At 35.7% G+C, this 17,020-nt stretch overlaps 2 protein-coding genes and 1 pseudogene across 2 annotated transcripts; all 3 read right to left on the bottom strand.

Annotated features, from left to right (window-relative positions):
• Positions 1-655: 655 nt before the first annotated feature.
• Positions 656-16,846, bottom strand: LOC136814277 (proton-coupled amino acid transporter 1-like). The gene is made up of 9 exons (XM_067070801.1): positions 16,468-16,846; positions 16,106-16,189; positions 15,186-15,276; positions 4,527-4,702; positions 3,817-3,901; positions 3,179-3,439; positions 2,341-2,507; positions 1,391-1,560; positions 656-1,107 (listed from the first exon to the last, which is right to left on the bottom strand). Exons 1-9 carry the CDS (start codon positions 16,617-16,619, stop codon positions 788-790), a joined length of 1,506 nt encoding a protein of 501 aa, XP_066926902.1. The 5' UTR covers positions 16,620-16,846; the 3' UTR covers positions 656-787.
• Positions 5,494-9,346, bottom strand: LOC136814271 (protein slit-like). The gene is made up of 2 exons (XM_067070792.1): positions 9,123-9,346; positions 5,494-8,249 (listed from the first exon to the last, which is right to left on the bottom strand). Exons 1-2 carry the CDS (start codon positions 9,202-9,204, stop codon positions 5,647-5,649), a joined length of 2,685 nt encoding a protein of 894 aa, XP_066926893.1. The 5' UTR covers positions 9,205-9,346; the 3' UTR covers positions 5,494-5,646.
• Positions 10,163-14,444, bottom strand: LOC136814146 (slit homolog 1 protein-like; annotated as a pseudogene).
• Positions 16,847-17,020: the final 174 nt, after the last annotated feature.

The raw sequence follows: 17,020 nt of genomic DNA on the forward strand, positions 1-17,020 counted from the left end.
TTTAAGAGTCTGAGAATTTAAGAAATTATGTATACGTGACAAAAAATTGAGATCCGTTTTGTGTGTTTCATATTTCCAATTCCACTTTTTTATGATTTTGTGGCCGGAAATGTCAAGTTAATTTTTTCGCAACTCGAATGTGCTGCAAAGTGTTTCAAACCTCACTAAAAACTTCACTATTACCCTTTAGTCTTTTATAATCGTTGTAAAATGAATGGCTAAATCATTTATTTCTTGTAAAGATTATTTCTTCTTTTGTCCCGTTGGTTTCTGTCTTTCACATCTTTCCCACAGTTGCTTCGTTTTTTTCTTTTCCTGAACACCCTTAGAACTGTGACCCACAAAATCGAGGACGATAAAAGTGCTTGTTTACCGTCGTCCTTGATCAGTCAGGATATAGACAAATTAGAAGCTAAGCGTCACTGTCGCAGAAAAACATATATACTAACTTACTAAAGTCCCTTCCAGGTGTTTCAAAAAAAATAAGCACAAAATTGTTTCTAAAGAAAAATAATATTCAAAGGTAAGTCTCGTAGTAAAGTTAACTGTGAGTGGATTAATAGAAATGTATGTAATGAGACATTTCTTTTTTGGAACAGAGACTTTTAGTACTGTATAGACTTTTCTCGATTCGGAATGAAAGGTTGTCATAAAGTTTTAGGTAGAACATATTTCAAAAAAAAGCTATAATAAAAATTTACAATTTCTCTTTACAGATTTAAAATTAAACTAAGAATCTTGGGCTTGGTTCAGGCAATGCTTTCATTTTCAATTTGAATACTCCTATTTAAAGCCATGGTAGACTCTTGTTCATATACACGTGATAGAATTCGCCAACAAGTCCTTCCTTAACCACGTGCTTATTTTTATGTTGTTCGAAACCTATTATGATGGCTTCCACTGAAAGCCAAGTACCAAATATGGCACCAATTGTCCCTAAACTTGATATCGTTACATTTTTTACGATCTCCATTTTTGTGATATCGTGTTTCCAAAAACACATGGTGTATAACATGGGCGGAAAAACAAGCGCCAGGGCGGCTGCTGCTGTTGATCCGATTAATGAAATGAAATTATCTAATTGTGGAATAGTAATCGCGAGTGCACCTGAAAAAGAGAACAAAAAATAAGCCGTGAGACGGGTTTGTGTCTCTTTAAATTGATGCATATAAGTAATAGGCATTCCTAAATGTGACACTTTTCAAAACCTTAGACATAATTTCCTGTACTGAAAAGTAGAAAAAATTTTGTAAATTCTTGTAGAAAATCAATTTTAATTGGTTCAAAATAGTGAGAAATTATGAAAAATTAAAAAAAATGTAGGGAAAAAGTTAATCAGATTCTGATTACTGAATGATCTATTATGAGATTAGGGACAAGTTAAACTCACATGTGACAACCACCATAGCTGTTCTCATGAATATATCGATACCAGTGGTACAGCCTTTAGCAAGTCCTTTTTTCAAAGGTGGAATAAGAATTTCCATCGGTACGTAAAATTGAATGAAATACGTGAAAAAGATGGCAAGAGTATATCCAAGTTTAACCAATACATAAAACCTGAAAAAAGCGATATGATGGTTTTCATTACCAATTATTTGGAATTAGTATTGTATTTCCATCAAGGAATTGTTTTTTTACTTGCAATTGTATCTTCATGTAAGTTTATAGAGGAAATTCTAGCCTGATAGAGCTTTCAGTTACATTGCACAGGATGGTGACTTCAATCCCGGGTAATATAAAAGAACTGGTACTTGATGCTTCTCTACTTAACTCCTGCAAGTTCCAAGTTGAGTTAAAAAAACAACAAAGTTATTGTAAAAGTAGCAATAATTCAACAGGGTGCTTTAATTCTTGTTGTGACAAAACGAGCAATAAACTCGCGTGTTTGGTCGCTGGCCTTACCAAATAATTTTATTACTAAGATAGCTCAAACCTTTATGCTCAGCAATTAAGAGAAGGATCAAGGGTGATCCCCTACATTCGGGTCACCTCCGACTGCAGAAGCAGACTTAAGACCGGTCTCCACTCCACTCTCGCGAAATGAGCGACAGTTTTTTTCATAAGCTTTTTTGCCTGAAGTAAAGATTACGTCATAAAAAAGTTTCGCGCAAGCAAGAAAAAACCCGTTACGTCAATTTTGACCAATAGAATTGAATTCGATTTTGTTCCCGCGAAACTTTTTTACGACGTAATCTTTTTCTTTAGGCAAAAAAGGTTGAGAAAAAAACTGTCGCCCATTTCGCACGAAAGTGGATACTGGCCTTTACTTACTTACCTAAAAAGTTTAGCTCAAACCAAAGAAAAATTTGACAAAAAGATTATAGTTTTTCAACTTACGGTAGTTTGGGTAGATTGAGAGTGACACTTGGAAGAAGTTGATCACCGAAAGTTATGTAACCAAAAAATCCCATCGAAATAAAAAGAGAAGCGACGAATGCCATTGAAAGATCCAATACCCAAAAGAAGTCTTCCCTTTTACGCATTTTGTTTTCGATCGGCAAAACCTGAAATACAGTGAAAATTCTTTGACTCCAACCTTCATAACTCGAATGTCTCATTATCTCGAACAAGTTTGCTGGTCCAAGCTGGTGAATGTCTTATAAACCTTACTCCATATCTCGATATTTTCTTAATTCGAACAATAAAACCCCTCCCCTGCGTGTTCTATGGGGACTGCACTGTTTTAAAAAAAGGATGGAGAAAATATTTCCTTTGAACATTGATTGATGAAACACTCCTTGCAAGGCGAAAAATACTATACCCTATCTAATTGCAAATTTGAGAAAGGTTCGGTTGAAAAATGATAAAGAAAAGTCTGAAATTATTGACATCGTGTTAAGGAATAATTTTTGAATGGCATTTATTTTGGCGAACTTGGCCAGTAATTTCAACAAATTCGCTAAATTAGTTCTCACCCAAAAGTGACTTTTTTGTATTTCTCGAAATTAGCTTAAACGAAAACACCATGCCATTTGCCAAATCTAGTTCTCGCCAAATTAAAAAATAGCGTTATTCGCCGAAGAAAGTTCCCGCAAAATTATAGAAAATTAAGTTACTCGACAAAGTAAGTTCTTGCAAAATTTTGATTGTTTTTACAATTTTTACACCTCACCAAAATTTGTTTCATTAAACTACTATTGATTGAGATTTGAATAAATTTAATGTCTTTACTTACTATGCCAATCCCTTCGAATGCAAATAAAGCAGTTCCGAAGAACAGTGGAAATTCTTTCAAAGGCGCACTTGCTGGAAAACTAGCTGGATTCTCCAAATGGAAGAACAAATATTGATAGGTTCCCATCAGACCAAATAAAGAGAGGAGGTTAGCTGCTGTCGAAATGTATGCGATGAATTTCAACTTTTGAATGTATATTAATGATAGAACTGGTAGCAGGAGCACTAAGATCCATATTCGTACGTCGAACAATCCAAAGAGCTAAAAATGGTGTAAAAATTATATTTCCCAAGAAAAACCCGACACTACATGTTTTTCATGAGAAAATCCAAAAAATTTAAAGCGGGTGTTCTTAACTTTTTGAGCGTAAGAATGTTCTTAAAATGTTTTTCATTTTAATTTTAATTTTATAACCATCTTTGAGCAATTTTCTAAGAAATTGGGCGTTTTAAATCCCATAAAGGTCCATAAAGCTTAACTTGTTCTTGATATTTTGGCCATCGAAGTCTTATGTTCTTATATAGTTTATTCTTATAAATACATATGCAAATGGACTAAAATTTCAACAACTGAAAAAACAAATGTTATAATAATTCGTTCAAATCTTGAATGATATGTGCAAACGCATTATTCATTACCTGTTTTAGATTTTCAGCAACAAACAAAAAATATACACAACAGAAGCCAAGCTGCGTCAGAATCAGAAAGCTGTCTAAAACAAACCTGAAGATAAAAAACACATGGAAATTTCGAGTGATTAGACTGGAGTAGATGTTGATGATAATGGATCTTCTACGAGGATTCTGATTTGCGAAATTAAGGGTAATACCGATTTTTATTTTATTTTTTAGCTGTTTTACCAAAATTTAAGAACCTCCTCATTACCCATATTTCCACGTAAAAGCTCTATTTCCGATACTGAACCGAATTTAAGATTCTGACGTACTGGAAAATTCCGAAATTCTAAGGTGAAACGGCCAATTTATGTTAACCGAAAAATTTGAAAATTGAAAGAAAGGTGAATATTCGATTTTTTTTATCACAGCGCTCCTTTTGCTCTTGCTAGAGCACTGGCTTTTCCAGAAAATATTTTATCTTTCCCTTCCCCGTGTCGAGATGGTCTGATTTCTCGTCCAGTAAGTTTCTCAGAGAGTCTCCTTAAAAAAGACAAAGAACCCTAAGAAATGAATCTTTGGCAAAAATCGAGGGTTGACCTGATTGACTTCTAAAAAACGAAAGGGCTTAGATAAAGGATTTTCTGGAATAACCTATTCTAAGACAGCCTTACACTACCTTTTGGCGGTAACCCCATGATATAAAGTTTTGCAAATGAAAAAGACCGTCGTACCTGGCACGGGAAGCCCATCTGGGTCCGCCATAAATCAAGAAAACTTGTTCTGCAACCTCCCCATAATCGTAATGGTCTGCTCGATTACGTAAACATAAGGCGTGACTGGCTGATACCACAAGATGCATACAGTGAACTGAGATGACTGCTATCACTGCTAAGACCGCTGGTCCAATCTGAAAAAGAATGAAGGGAGAATTGAGTAATTGAAGTAAATTTCTCAGCATGATGTTCCCTCGAAAAGTTATGCCCGCAAGGAGACAAAATCAAGACTTTTATCCCATGAATGATTTGGCAGATTCACAATCTCGCGACGGAAAGAAATCAGATTTTAGTCTTGATTTTATTGAATTAAAAGGTGACATCCCACTTTATTTATTGAACTCTAAAAAAATTATCTCGAAGAAATAGTTTTGCGCTAAATTTACCAAAACTAGTTTTCAAGAAATAATTTGCTGTAAGCTCACCAAAATTAGTTCCCATGAATTGAGATTTTACTGAAATATGGTCTTTGCTGCTTGCCAGCTGTTGTAAAGTAAATGTCCATGAAGCTTACGGCTGCATAATTAGGATTGATCAGTAAATTGTTAATCGTTCTTATACGAGTAATGGACTAGTAGAAGATGCAAGACTTGTCAACAATTGCTGTTTTAGGCTAGATTTGGAACGCTCTACGTTCTACGGTTCGCAAGGTTATGGGTTCAGCCCCCAGCCGGGTCATACCAAAGATTCCCAAAATGGTACTTGATGCCTCTCTGCTTGATGCTCAGCAACTAAGAGAAGGATCAAGGGTAAGTGGAGAAATCCAGGGAGAAAGAGTGGCGCCCTCCCCTACCTTCGGGTAGATAGCTATCGAAAGAGGAGCCTTCGGGTCGCCTCCGACTGCGGTCGCAGACTTACTTACTTACTACATTTTGGAAGGGTTTTCCCTCCGCACCGAACGCATCATATACTGACATAACAGAATAAAAAGTATACATTTTGCTTTTTATCTTCCTTTCTTATAGAAAAAAACCTTACAAAATAATTCCACATACGTATTAATTTTTCCAAAATAAAAAAAGAATTCCAAATAATGAAGATTATTCAAGATTAAAATCTAAAGTTTTTTTTCGAAAATTTAGGACATCGCGTGATTGCTGAAGCGTTCAACATTGTTCGTTCTGTACAGCTTCCGTCGAACCTTATACAACACCAAGGTGACAAATCCAATGATAATCACCAGATCTGTGATGGTGAAATTCTTCCACAAATTACCAGGATCTCTCACCACACAATTACTGCAGACAATATTATTCGATTCCGTGCGCTTTTTATCAACAGCTTCGCAACGTTTCCCGAAGAATCCTTTCATACAGCGACAAGAGTGATTTGCGTTCTGCAACTCATGTCCTTCAGTGTAAATGGGCCCATAATAATTTTCAAAGCAGGTTCCTCCATTAAGACAATAACCTTCGGTGCACAAGCCACATGATTGAGTTTCAACACAGTTTAGAATACAAACTTTACCAGAACATTTACATCCATGAGTATAGGACTCGCAAACGGATTGATGAATCTTGCAAGCTTTACACAAGCTTAAATGTTGGCAGCGATTACCACTATAACCCTCATAACAAGTGCAGTTGTTAGAAATGGAGCCGTCCTTTTTCAAAATCTCTTGACATGTTCCGTTACCGTTACAAGGAGAATTTTTACTACAAAGACCACAATTCTGCTCTAGTATGCACTGAGGTATATTGCAATAGGTGCCAGTGAAGCCGGCTTCACATTTGCATTTATAGTCAGTAGGACTGACCTCTTTACAAGTTCCATGTTCTCCACAAATAGTGTCATTGCACAAGCCACAGGTTTGTGTTAAAAAGCAGCTCGATTTGCTGAATTGGCAATGCCTGCCAGCATAACCTTCATCACATTTGCAGAGGAAACCCTTTTGCTCGCTAGCTTTGCATTCACCACGAGAGCTGCATGGATCAATCGGGCATAAGTTGCATTTGGTATCCTTGGAGATTTCCGCAATATCTCCGGTGAAGCTGGTCAGGTTTTGCTCATTGAATGTATCATCCATACACGAGCCAACAATACTGTCTTTGTTTTGCATGAGGTTCAATGTGATTGTTAGATTGCAAGAACATTCAAGATCGTTCTCTGATAAATCGAATTTTTTCAAAGTAGAGGCATCACTAAAAATATCGTATGGTAAACTGACTAAAGAGTTATTCCGAAGATTTAGCTCGATCAAATTGCTAAAACTAGTCGATATCGTCTTTGGTACATGTGCGATTTTGTTATTTGCAAAATTCATATACTTTATAGCAGATGGATTGAGCATAGTGTTTGGGAATTGTGAAATGTTGTTGTCTGATAAGTCCAGGCGAGTAACTTGTATTTTCTTCATGTGTTTTGATTGAAGATCATGGATTTGATTCCCTTTGAGGATAAATTTTCCAATGTCGATGTTAAGATAGGTTGGGATTAAGATATTCGAAGTGGAAGACAGTACGTTGTAGCTGAGGTCGAGTAATTTCAATGAGTCAGATCGTATTTGAATCCGTTCAATCTTATTATGACTGAGAATAACACTCCCTTGGTAATGTGTTCGACTTCTATTGACAATGACATTTCGATAGTTATTACCGTGTAAATCCAGGACCCAATCGCCACCATTATAATATGGTTCAATGGTTTCATTCAAGCAACTATTTGACACGTTGAGGACCTTAATTGAAAATCTAGTGTAAGGATGTTTAACAAAACAGTTTCCTGAAATATCAAGCTCCTTAAAACTTCGTTGCCCACCTGAGAAGTAGAATTTCTTTAATCCAGAGTTTCTAATTTTAAGAAATCTCAATTGATAGCCACCCCCAGATAGAATCTGTCCATTCGTCTTGATAGATAATTCCTCGAAATGGTTAAAACTTATGTCGAGATAATGCAAGTTATTGAGTAAGTTAATACTGGGAATGAAACTGATGTTTGTCCTTTGTAATTTTAATGACTGGAGTTGTGTATTATGTTTGAAAATGTTTGACGGTAGTTCCTGTAGGTTATTGACAGACAGATCAAGGTGTGTCAGCTCTGTAAACATTGAAAATTGGTCTTCTCCAATACGAGTGAAATGATTCTTGCTCAAATCGAGTCTTTTCAATCTTTTGACAAAATCGCTGGGTATTTTGTTGAGTTGGTTTCCATTCAGTCTGATCTGATCAACATGAAAAGTTTTCTCCATTACATTTTTTTCGATGGTATGAATCTTGTTGTTCGATAGATCTACGAAGGTTAGATGTTCGAAGCCTGCTAAGAAGCGACTTTGAATCGTTGTGATACCAGTACTATTGATAGAAAGTTCTTTCAAATTTGGTAATGATTTTAAAATGTTACGAGGTAAAGACGTTAACTTCTCACTACCAATGATCCATAAGTATTGCAGGTTTGTCAAACCGTTAAAGGCTCCATCCTCAATTTCCTCTGCAGAAACAGAAAGTTCTCTAAGGTCTTTGAGATCATAAAATACGTTAGCTTGGAGTGTTTTGATAGGGTTTCCATGCAAATAAAGAACTATCTTCTTTCCTTCCACAGCAAAATCTTCACGGCGCAATTGAGTAATTTTGTTATTATTCATGAAGAGTATAGCACGTCTGTAATAAGGTATTTCTTTCCACGGTATGGACGTGTATCCAGAGTTGGAACAATTGGAATCCCTTGATGCAGTGAAACGCCCTTCTATAAGACAAATAAAAAAATATGTATGCAGATGTATGTACAATTAAAAGAGATTCATCTGTCTTGGTGAGTTTTATAGCTGCGAATTTTACTTTGAGCCTTTTTTTCCTTCTGGGCATATAAAAAGGGTAAAACTTCAAGTATGGTATCGAGCTTTTCTAAGAAAAAGTTTTACAAAGAGGTCGGAAGATATATTTATATTTATAATCTTGAAAAATGTGAAAGTTTAGAGGTTCCATTTGATTTGGTGAAAACCCGGGGGGGGCACTCAAGGTAAATGACCTACCAGACGTTCGGCCCTTAAGGGTAGGTTTTTCATAGTTCAGCTAGTGCACTGTAAGGGTAGGCCAATTTTTTTTCATGTAGATTTTTTGATAAAATTGGCACAAATTTGATCAATTTTGGAGGAAAAATTCCACATTTTCTTGGAAATTTTGAAAAAGTGGGCACTGTAAGGGTATGATTTTTCATGGAAATTCACTGCACTGTAAGGGTCTGATTTGAGAAGCCAAATTTTTGGCCGAAAGTATGGTCGTTTTCAGATCGAGTGCCCCCGCCCTCCGGGGATGAAAATCGAAATATTCAAGGTCAACGGATTTTTTCCTGGAAGAACATGGTTTCAGCCCCCCCAGAAATCTGAAGGGCACCTAGGCCAGGTTAGTAGTAGGGGGCTAATGTTTTGCAATTCTTTGGGGTTACCGATTCATGAAGGGTACCTAGCTGTCTTGATGGAGGCTCTGGGAGCTGGTTATATTTTCCATTATATTCACCATGCTTCAATGGGGGCACCTGAAAAGTGGACTGAAACCATGGAAGAAACAATAATGTAAATAATGTAAAATTCATCATTAAAATTATCATACTTGTACGTACTTGAGTATTCACTTATGCATCGGGATGATGAATACCCCACACATACCAAAACAAGCCAAACACTGAGAATCAACCTCCTCATTTTTTTGAAATAGCTTTTTTTCTTAACTTCCCTACGTTTTTCTCAAAGTGACAGGTATTCCGTCTCTACGCTATCTTTTATAATGACTTAGAAATTGCTTTAAGAGGCATAACGCAATCATAGATTTTTGATCGTTCTAGTCTACATGTTTTTTCTTTTATAAGCATAACGTTTATAAGCATATGCAGGCTCAGTTTTTGGTACCTAAACAATGGCTCTATTGTTTGAGAACAATAGAATGCTAAGCATAATGCGAGCCTGATGTAGGGGCAGATACTTGCTTATAAAAAATACATGTACTTGCCAAAATATTACGTGCATTTTCCTTAATTAATGATACGAAAGTAATTAGTTTTGAAGTGCATACCTAAGGAGAAAAAACTGCTTATGCGAAAGTAGAGAAAATTTCTGCGAAAAGGATAAACTTACTTACGCATGTAGGTTTGTTTCCAAACATTAAAGAGATCCTGATACATGTTTTTTATAAGAACAAACTATCATAATGCTTCGATGACCAAAATGTTAAGAGCAAGTTAAGAACATTTTAACCCTTTAAGTGCCTTTTTTCTAAGTTTTTTAAGAAAATCGCTAGTTCAAACTTTATATCTTATATCTCTGGATCTAGAAGGAGTTGGAAGCTTGTTCATAGCTCGTTGGATAGCTTAGAGTCTCCTCTTTCTTTAAGGCGCCTTCAGTTTGCTGCGTGGGCCTGACTGGATAATAGAAAGGTGTTCAGTGGTAAAACTTGAAATCAATTCGCTAAAAGGACAGAAAAAAGTAAACCAAATTTGGAGGTTCTAAGATGGATGGATTTTTGTTAAATTTTTGCATTATTTTTTTACTTTTTGGCTTAAAATCTCGCTGGAAAGACTCACTTTTGAATTTTCTTTTGCTTGACCATGAAGCACGATCCAATTTCTACGACTTAGACCACAAATGACAATTTCTTACTCAAACTTGGCTATAATTAATCGATTTGCTTGTATACAAATATTCAGTACAATAAAATTGCAGTTAAAAGAAATTTTTCTAAATATTACAAAAGAAAAAAGAGTGTTACAAACTAATTAGTTCTGCTTTATAAAACAATTAATTTTCGTGGATACAAATTTTAAAACCTCGTCGTAAAACCTTTCCAAAATGAAGTATTGACCTTTACTTTGAAAGAAGAAAATTAGTTATCGTGAAAATTGTTCCTTCAAAGCATTAACTAAGAAAATAATATGATGCCCTAAAAAAAGTCATGTTTGAAAAATACTAAAGAGGTTATAATAAAAAAAAACTATTTTACGACATTGCGTAATGCCGTTTTCCATGCACGCCCTGCCCGCCCTTTTTGGGGCGTCGGGCACGGTGTCTTTTGACCTTCATGAAGACAACTACTGCAATAAAAACAACGAGTACGAAAATGATTATTGCGTCAGTAATGGTAAAGTTTTTCCAAGAAGTTACAAAACGCTCAATATACGGATACGGATAGTTGTATGTGTTGTAGTCGATACCACCGTTGTTAGAATTAGAAGTTTCCTTAAACTCGCAGAACGTATTTGAATATCCTTCCAGACATTTACAGAAACGAACTGCACTTTGCATGGCGAATCCATCGGTGTCGTTCTTCGTGTTGTAAATCTCCACACAAGTTCCTCCATGTTTACATCCTTCATAATTTCTACAAACACCGCATGATTGAGTTTCAACACAGTTTAGAAGACAATTCTTTCCCGCACATTTACATCCATGAGCATGGGACTCACAAATTTTGTGATTTCGCCGACATGCTTCACAAGAACTCTGATACTGGCAAAATTCTCCACTAAACCCATCTCGACATTTACAGTATGATCTCTGCTGATCTCCTTCAAAGTGGACACATGTAGCACCGTTTCTACAATCACCCGTTCTGCACGGATTGTGTTTATTGACTGCAATTTTACACTCGCCTCCTGTGAAATCCTTAGGGCAAGTACAATTGTAAGTGATTGTATCTCCTTTCACCAACTCTAAACACTTTCCATTGTTTTCACAGCGCTTTAAATTCCAACTTCTAGTGCAAACTCCACACCACTGAATTGAAATACATTTAGGAACGCGACAAAACTCTCCTGTGTATCCATACTCGCACTCACATTTATATTCAGTTGGACTTAGTTCTTTACAAGTTCCATGTTTGCCGCAAATAGTGTCATTACAAAGGCCACAAGTGTGTGTAAGAAAACAGTTGGCTTTATTAATTTCACAAACTCTACCGGTGTAACCGTCGTCGCAGTTGCAGTGGTATCCTGTTTCGTTACTCGCTTGACATTCGCCACGCAAATTACAAGGCTCAATAGGACATAAATTGCATTTAGAATCCTCAGAGATTTCAACGATACGGTTTGTAAAATCGGTGAGATTTCTTTGTTCAAGATTCTTTTCATCCACACACGAGCCAACAACACTGTCTTTGTTTTGCATCAGGTTCAAGGTGATTGTTAGATTGCAAGAACATTTAAGATCATTACTTGATAAATCGAATTTTTTCAAAGTAGAGGCGTCGCTGAAGATGGCATATGGTAAACCGACTAAAGAGTTATTTCGAAGATTCAACTCTATTAATTTTTCAAGCATATTTAAGGCGGCTGGTATTTTTGAGATTCTATTGTTAGCAAGATTCAAGTGTCGAATCAATCCTGATGAGTCGAGTATGTCATTCGTTGGGAATTCTGTAATGTGATTATCTGATAAATCTAAGGCTGCAAATTTTACATTCTCCATATTTCTTGTATTGAAAGTCTCAATTGGATTTCCTTTCAGCACCAGTTTATGAATCAAGAATTCACCAAGTAAGGTGATATTTTCAGTATTCGACAGAGCATTGTAACTTAAATCCAACAAAGTCAGTCCTTCAGTATTGCCATGTAGCACAAACTTTTCAATATTATTGTGACTCAAAATAAGACTACCAGGATCTTGAACTCCAGCCAAATTGATTTTAGCACTTCGAAAATTGTTGCCTCGTAAATCTAAAATCCAATTTGAATCTTGATACTTGGGTCCAAATGTTTGATTTAAACAACTGTATGAAGCATTAAGAATTCTTATACCATGCCAGGAGGGAAGTCGCATCGAAAGCCCTTCTTTAACAAAGTAATTTCCTGAAATGTCAATTTCATCAAAACTCTGATAGCCACCAAAAGAAAAATTTCTTAATCCTAAATTTTTAAGTTTTAATACTTTCAAAAATAGTATGTTGTAAGAAAAATATTGATCTTTGGTAACAATGAATTCTCCTCCAAAAGGATTGAAGCTTAAATCAAGATATTTCAATCTTTTAAGATATTCAAAGGGGGATGGATCAGTGACATTTTTCAATAGTAAGTTCATGCCAGGTAAAGTGCTGATGTTTGTCCCTGTAAATCGTTGAAAGACAGATCAAGGTGCTTCAGCTCTGTATACGTCGAAAATTGGTCTTCTGCAATACGAGTGAAATAGTTTCTACTCAAATCAAGTTTCCAGATTTTCTTTGAAAAATCTTTGGGTATTTTAGTGAGTTGGTTTCTACTAAGTTGGACTTGTTCGATAAGAAGTGATTTCTCCATTACGTTGCTTTCGATGGTTTGAATTTTGTTATGTGAAAGATCTGCGTACGTGAGCCAGTTGAAACCTGCCAAGAAGCGACTTTGAATAGTTGTGATGCTGGTACCATTGATAACAAGTTTTCGAAGGTTCGGTAACGATCTCAAAATGCTTCGATGAAGTGACGATAAACTTTTGCTGCCCATAATCGATAAATGTCCCAAATAGTCCAAACCGTTGAAGGCTCCATCTTGGATTTCATCGGCACTTACCGTTAGCTCAAACAGCTTTTTGAGGTCATAAAACACGTTTGATTTCAATATTTTGATAGGGTTCCCGTGTAAGTGAAGAACATTTACTTTTTTTGCTTTGACTAAATCTGCTCGCTCGAGTTTACTGATGTTATTTTCGTCCAAGAAAAGTTTTGCCTCTGAGTATCCAATCTCCTTCCAAGGTATTGAAGTATATCCTGATCTTGAGCAATCATAAATCCCTGAAATAAAAGACAATGAAATTAAAAAACGATCATCTACAAACCATGAAAAATGCTTGGTGTTTCCCGATGTTTTTGTGTTTTGAAGAGTATTTGAAAGAATCACTGAGAAGGTTGACTGTACTATAAGACCATTCATAAATCGATACCGTATTACTTCGAATAAACACCCCTTGAATAAACGTCCCCTTCTTTCAAACGCGTCTTCTTTTGAACGCCCCCTCGAATAAACGCCTCTCCTTTGAGGAAAAACTTTCAATAAACGGCCGCTCAAATAAAATAAAAGCCTCCTTCGATTACACACCTCTAAGAGGGGCGTTTATTCGAAACAAGTAGCTGTAAGGAATTAAAATTTGAAGGAAAAGTTAGATATTAATTAAAACTTGAACTGATTTTGACCCGTTTCTTCATACCTATATTGACATATTTGTACTCAAATAATAATAAAAAGGCAAAACAAAGTTCCAATTAATATAAGTGACCTTGGTTATAAACTATTTAGCAAACGCCCCCTAGAATAAACACCCCTCTTAAAAAACAAAACATTCAATAAACGCCCGGGGCGTCTATTCAAATTAATATGGTACAGAGTTAGGTATGTTTTTTATATTCAATTTCTCAATGTAACTAACCAGTTTTTATTGAGGTTGCAAGGGGTTTAAAAGAATACATAATATAGGGGCCACTATAAAGATCCAAAAGGTTAAACTTACAGTGTCTCGAGTCTCGTCCTTCGCGGCAGGTAGATAGAGTTGACTCAAATAATGACATTAAAATTACCACAAGGGAAATTCCTTTCATATTTGTAAAAACACCGATTTCAACTTCAGCTTTTGATCGTTCCTCCAAAGCTAACATAAATCATACAATATCTAAACCAGTGAATTATTCAGCTTTTATAATGACACACAACGTGTTTTCGCAACGCAAGCTAAAAATCATAAATTTTCTTTTTCCTATCTATTGGCAAGCTATTCTGATACACATGTGTTTTTTTCTTCGACCATATTATAATTACATTTTGCGAATTCTTTAAATACCCGATATTGGTAATTGGTCATTTTAGGAGAAAACTACCACGCTGGTTTTTGCTTTCCTTTTTGGTTGGTTGCATTTATATCTTGTATTTGATAGAAAGAAATCCTTACCACAATCTGAACTCGAAAACGACAGTTTTGATATAGCGCGTCATTTGTATCATTGAAAGAGCAGAATTTCAAATTATACAATTAGTATTGTATAAGGGTTGCGAAGCAATCCAGACTCCACCTCAATTCGCAAGTTGCTGGCAAAATAAGAGACACTCTAAAAATCCCTTAAAGAGACAGGGTCGTAAGCCTTAATGCCCCAAACACACCACACAAACCACGGCGGCACAACACACGCCACCCTCGCGCAACGCTCTTTTCTATCCTTCTAGCTCTTCTAGTGTAAATGGTGCCTTAATAAAATCGAACGATAAATTATACAATTACATTGGGCAAGAAGAAAGAATCTAAAAAATCATTTTTAAATGGCAAGGCATCATGAATCGTAATGAGTAGAGAAAAGAACACGTGCGTAAACTCGTCACATTCATTTTAGAAAGCATAGAAAATTAAGTTACCTTTCGTGCTTTCACCTAACCGCATGAAAAGAATTCATAATGTTTATAAAAATGTGAATTCGAAAAAAAAAGTTCAACTTTAAGCCATAATAAATTCCAGCGTTCAATTCCATTAATATCAAGAAGAATTGGAATCATCGAATTACACTCTCTGTAAGAACCAGTCAATTTTTGATGAACATTTACTTACATTTGACTTATTTATGAGCCTAATGAAGCCCTGTTATAAAGTATTGACAGAAACGCAAAAGAAATATGTGCAGTAACAAAAATAATTAAAAGAAATTGTTCAAGGTTCTCTGAGAATGATATAAAACAAATACTCACGATCACTCCGGCATGTTTGACAGCGATGGGCAACCCCAAAATACCAGTACCAATGTTCCCTTTCAAGATGTGCATCGCTGCTTGCCAATTACTATGGATAGATAGAGTCGATATTCATGATATACCTTATCGGGGAAAACTTCGTCGGGAAAATTTTCGTCAGGGAAAATATTCGTCACTTGCTGGTAGTTGGTAAATGCATTAAGACCGGGAAAAATTTTCGTCACTTGGCCAAAATTTCGTCACTTTTCCCCGACGAAGTTTTCCCCGATAAGGTACACCACTGCAATGACTTCACGAACTTATGCAAATTTTCTGTTTTTGTTCCACCCAATACGTCACTTTTTCTATTGTTTAAGTGACGTATTGGATGGAAGATTTTAAAAGTTCTCCGGTGATGCATATCATGAATATACTGCGTCGTCCACATGACTAAAGGTTCAATCTCAAAATAGGTGTCTTGGAAAATTAGAAATCTTGCAATTTTGTTCTGCCTTTGAGATTGGCCTTTTTGTCATATGTAAACATTGACTATTCCTCTACATGAAAAGGGGCAATCTCAATCTCAAAGATGATCACCACAGTAAAATTTTTAATTTCGAAAGGTACTAGATTTAATTTGTAGACAGAAAGTGTTGTTGCTTATCGGGGTCTTTGCTATCGTGGAGAACAATGCACGTTTTTCATAAGCATTCTCATTCACTCATTATGATACTGAATGAGCAATTTGGAAGATTAATTGCTTTGGACTTTTGTAAACTGAGACTCCGAAAATGTGTATATCTATATTTATAAGTGCGATGCTTATAAAAAACATGTATTAGAAAAACTGTAACGTAGAAAAAACGCTTTGCAATGATTTGAAAAAACGTTGGATGTGCTCCATTAACAATTAACATTCTGTTATTAATTATACTAACCTTAATAAATCACTATCTCGTGGCGATGATGATGAAGCTTGCTTGGCAGGCGAAGATAGAATGCTTTCTGAGCCGCGTAATGACCTGAACGAAATAAAAATAACTTTTATCAGCTTGAAACAATCGATAAGAAAATACAAAATACTCAGATTTGGTGTGGCGGTCATAGAAGATTCGCTTCGAAGCTTTTCTTACCGATACTTTGACTACATAGACGTTTAAAAAGGTATACAAAAGGGTAGAAAAGCAACAAACTGAGAGTGCCTTTAGCGATTAACTGATATATCAATTCATTTCAAATAAATGATCTCTAATATAAGCAAGATATCTCATCAAATTCAAAGAAACACAAGAAGCCTTACGGTGGTATGAGAGGTTTTTCATCATAATTTCCATCGGGATAATCATCACTTTCACTTAAAACATCTCTGGTAGTTTCATCTTCGGTGGTTTGTTGATCATTGACAGGTGAACTTCTGTCCTCTCCATCCCCTCTGGTGATTTGTTTCACCATTGCAAGCTTCAACCAGGAGCTTTCTGGTCAAAGAAAACACACTTCAGCAGTATTTCCTCAAGTAACTAGTAACATTGTTAAAAGATCTAAACAAATCAAAACATAATCGATAATCAGGTTAGAGCTTCTCCATAAAGTTACATGAAATACCAAATTTTAAAAACTTACACCTAATTTCGGATTCCTTTTTAAAACTTCTAAAACATTACAAACAGAAATCGAACAGTGTTTAGGCCATTTTGTTTGTGTTTTTAAGATAATCGAAGAAAAATTTGTGTCGCCTCACCTTGAGTATTCGACACCCAACCTACCGGAACAAAATGTTTTGATTTTAGACTGTGATTCTTCTTCGTGAGTTTCCAAAGTCACAACGGCAACTGCAACGGCAACGTGAAAACGTG

Source organism: Clytia hemisphaerica, unplaced genomic scaffold (assembly GCF_902728285.1).
Source record: "Clytia hemisphaerica strain Z4C2 unplaced genomic scaffold, Clytia hemisphaerica genome assembly, whole genome shotgun sequence".
NCBI classification, from domain to species: Eukaryota; Metazoa; Cnidaria; class Hydrozoa; order Leptothecata; family Clytiidae; genus Clytia; species Clytia hemisphaerica.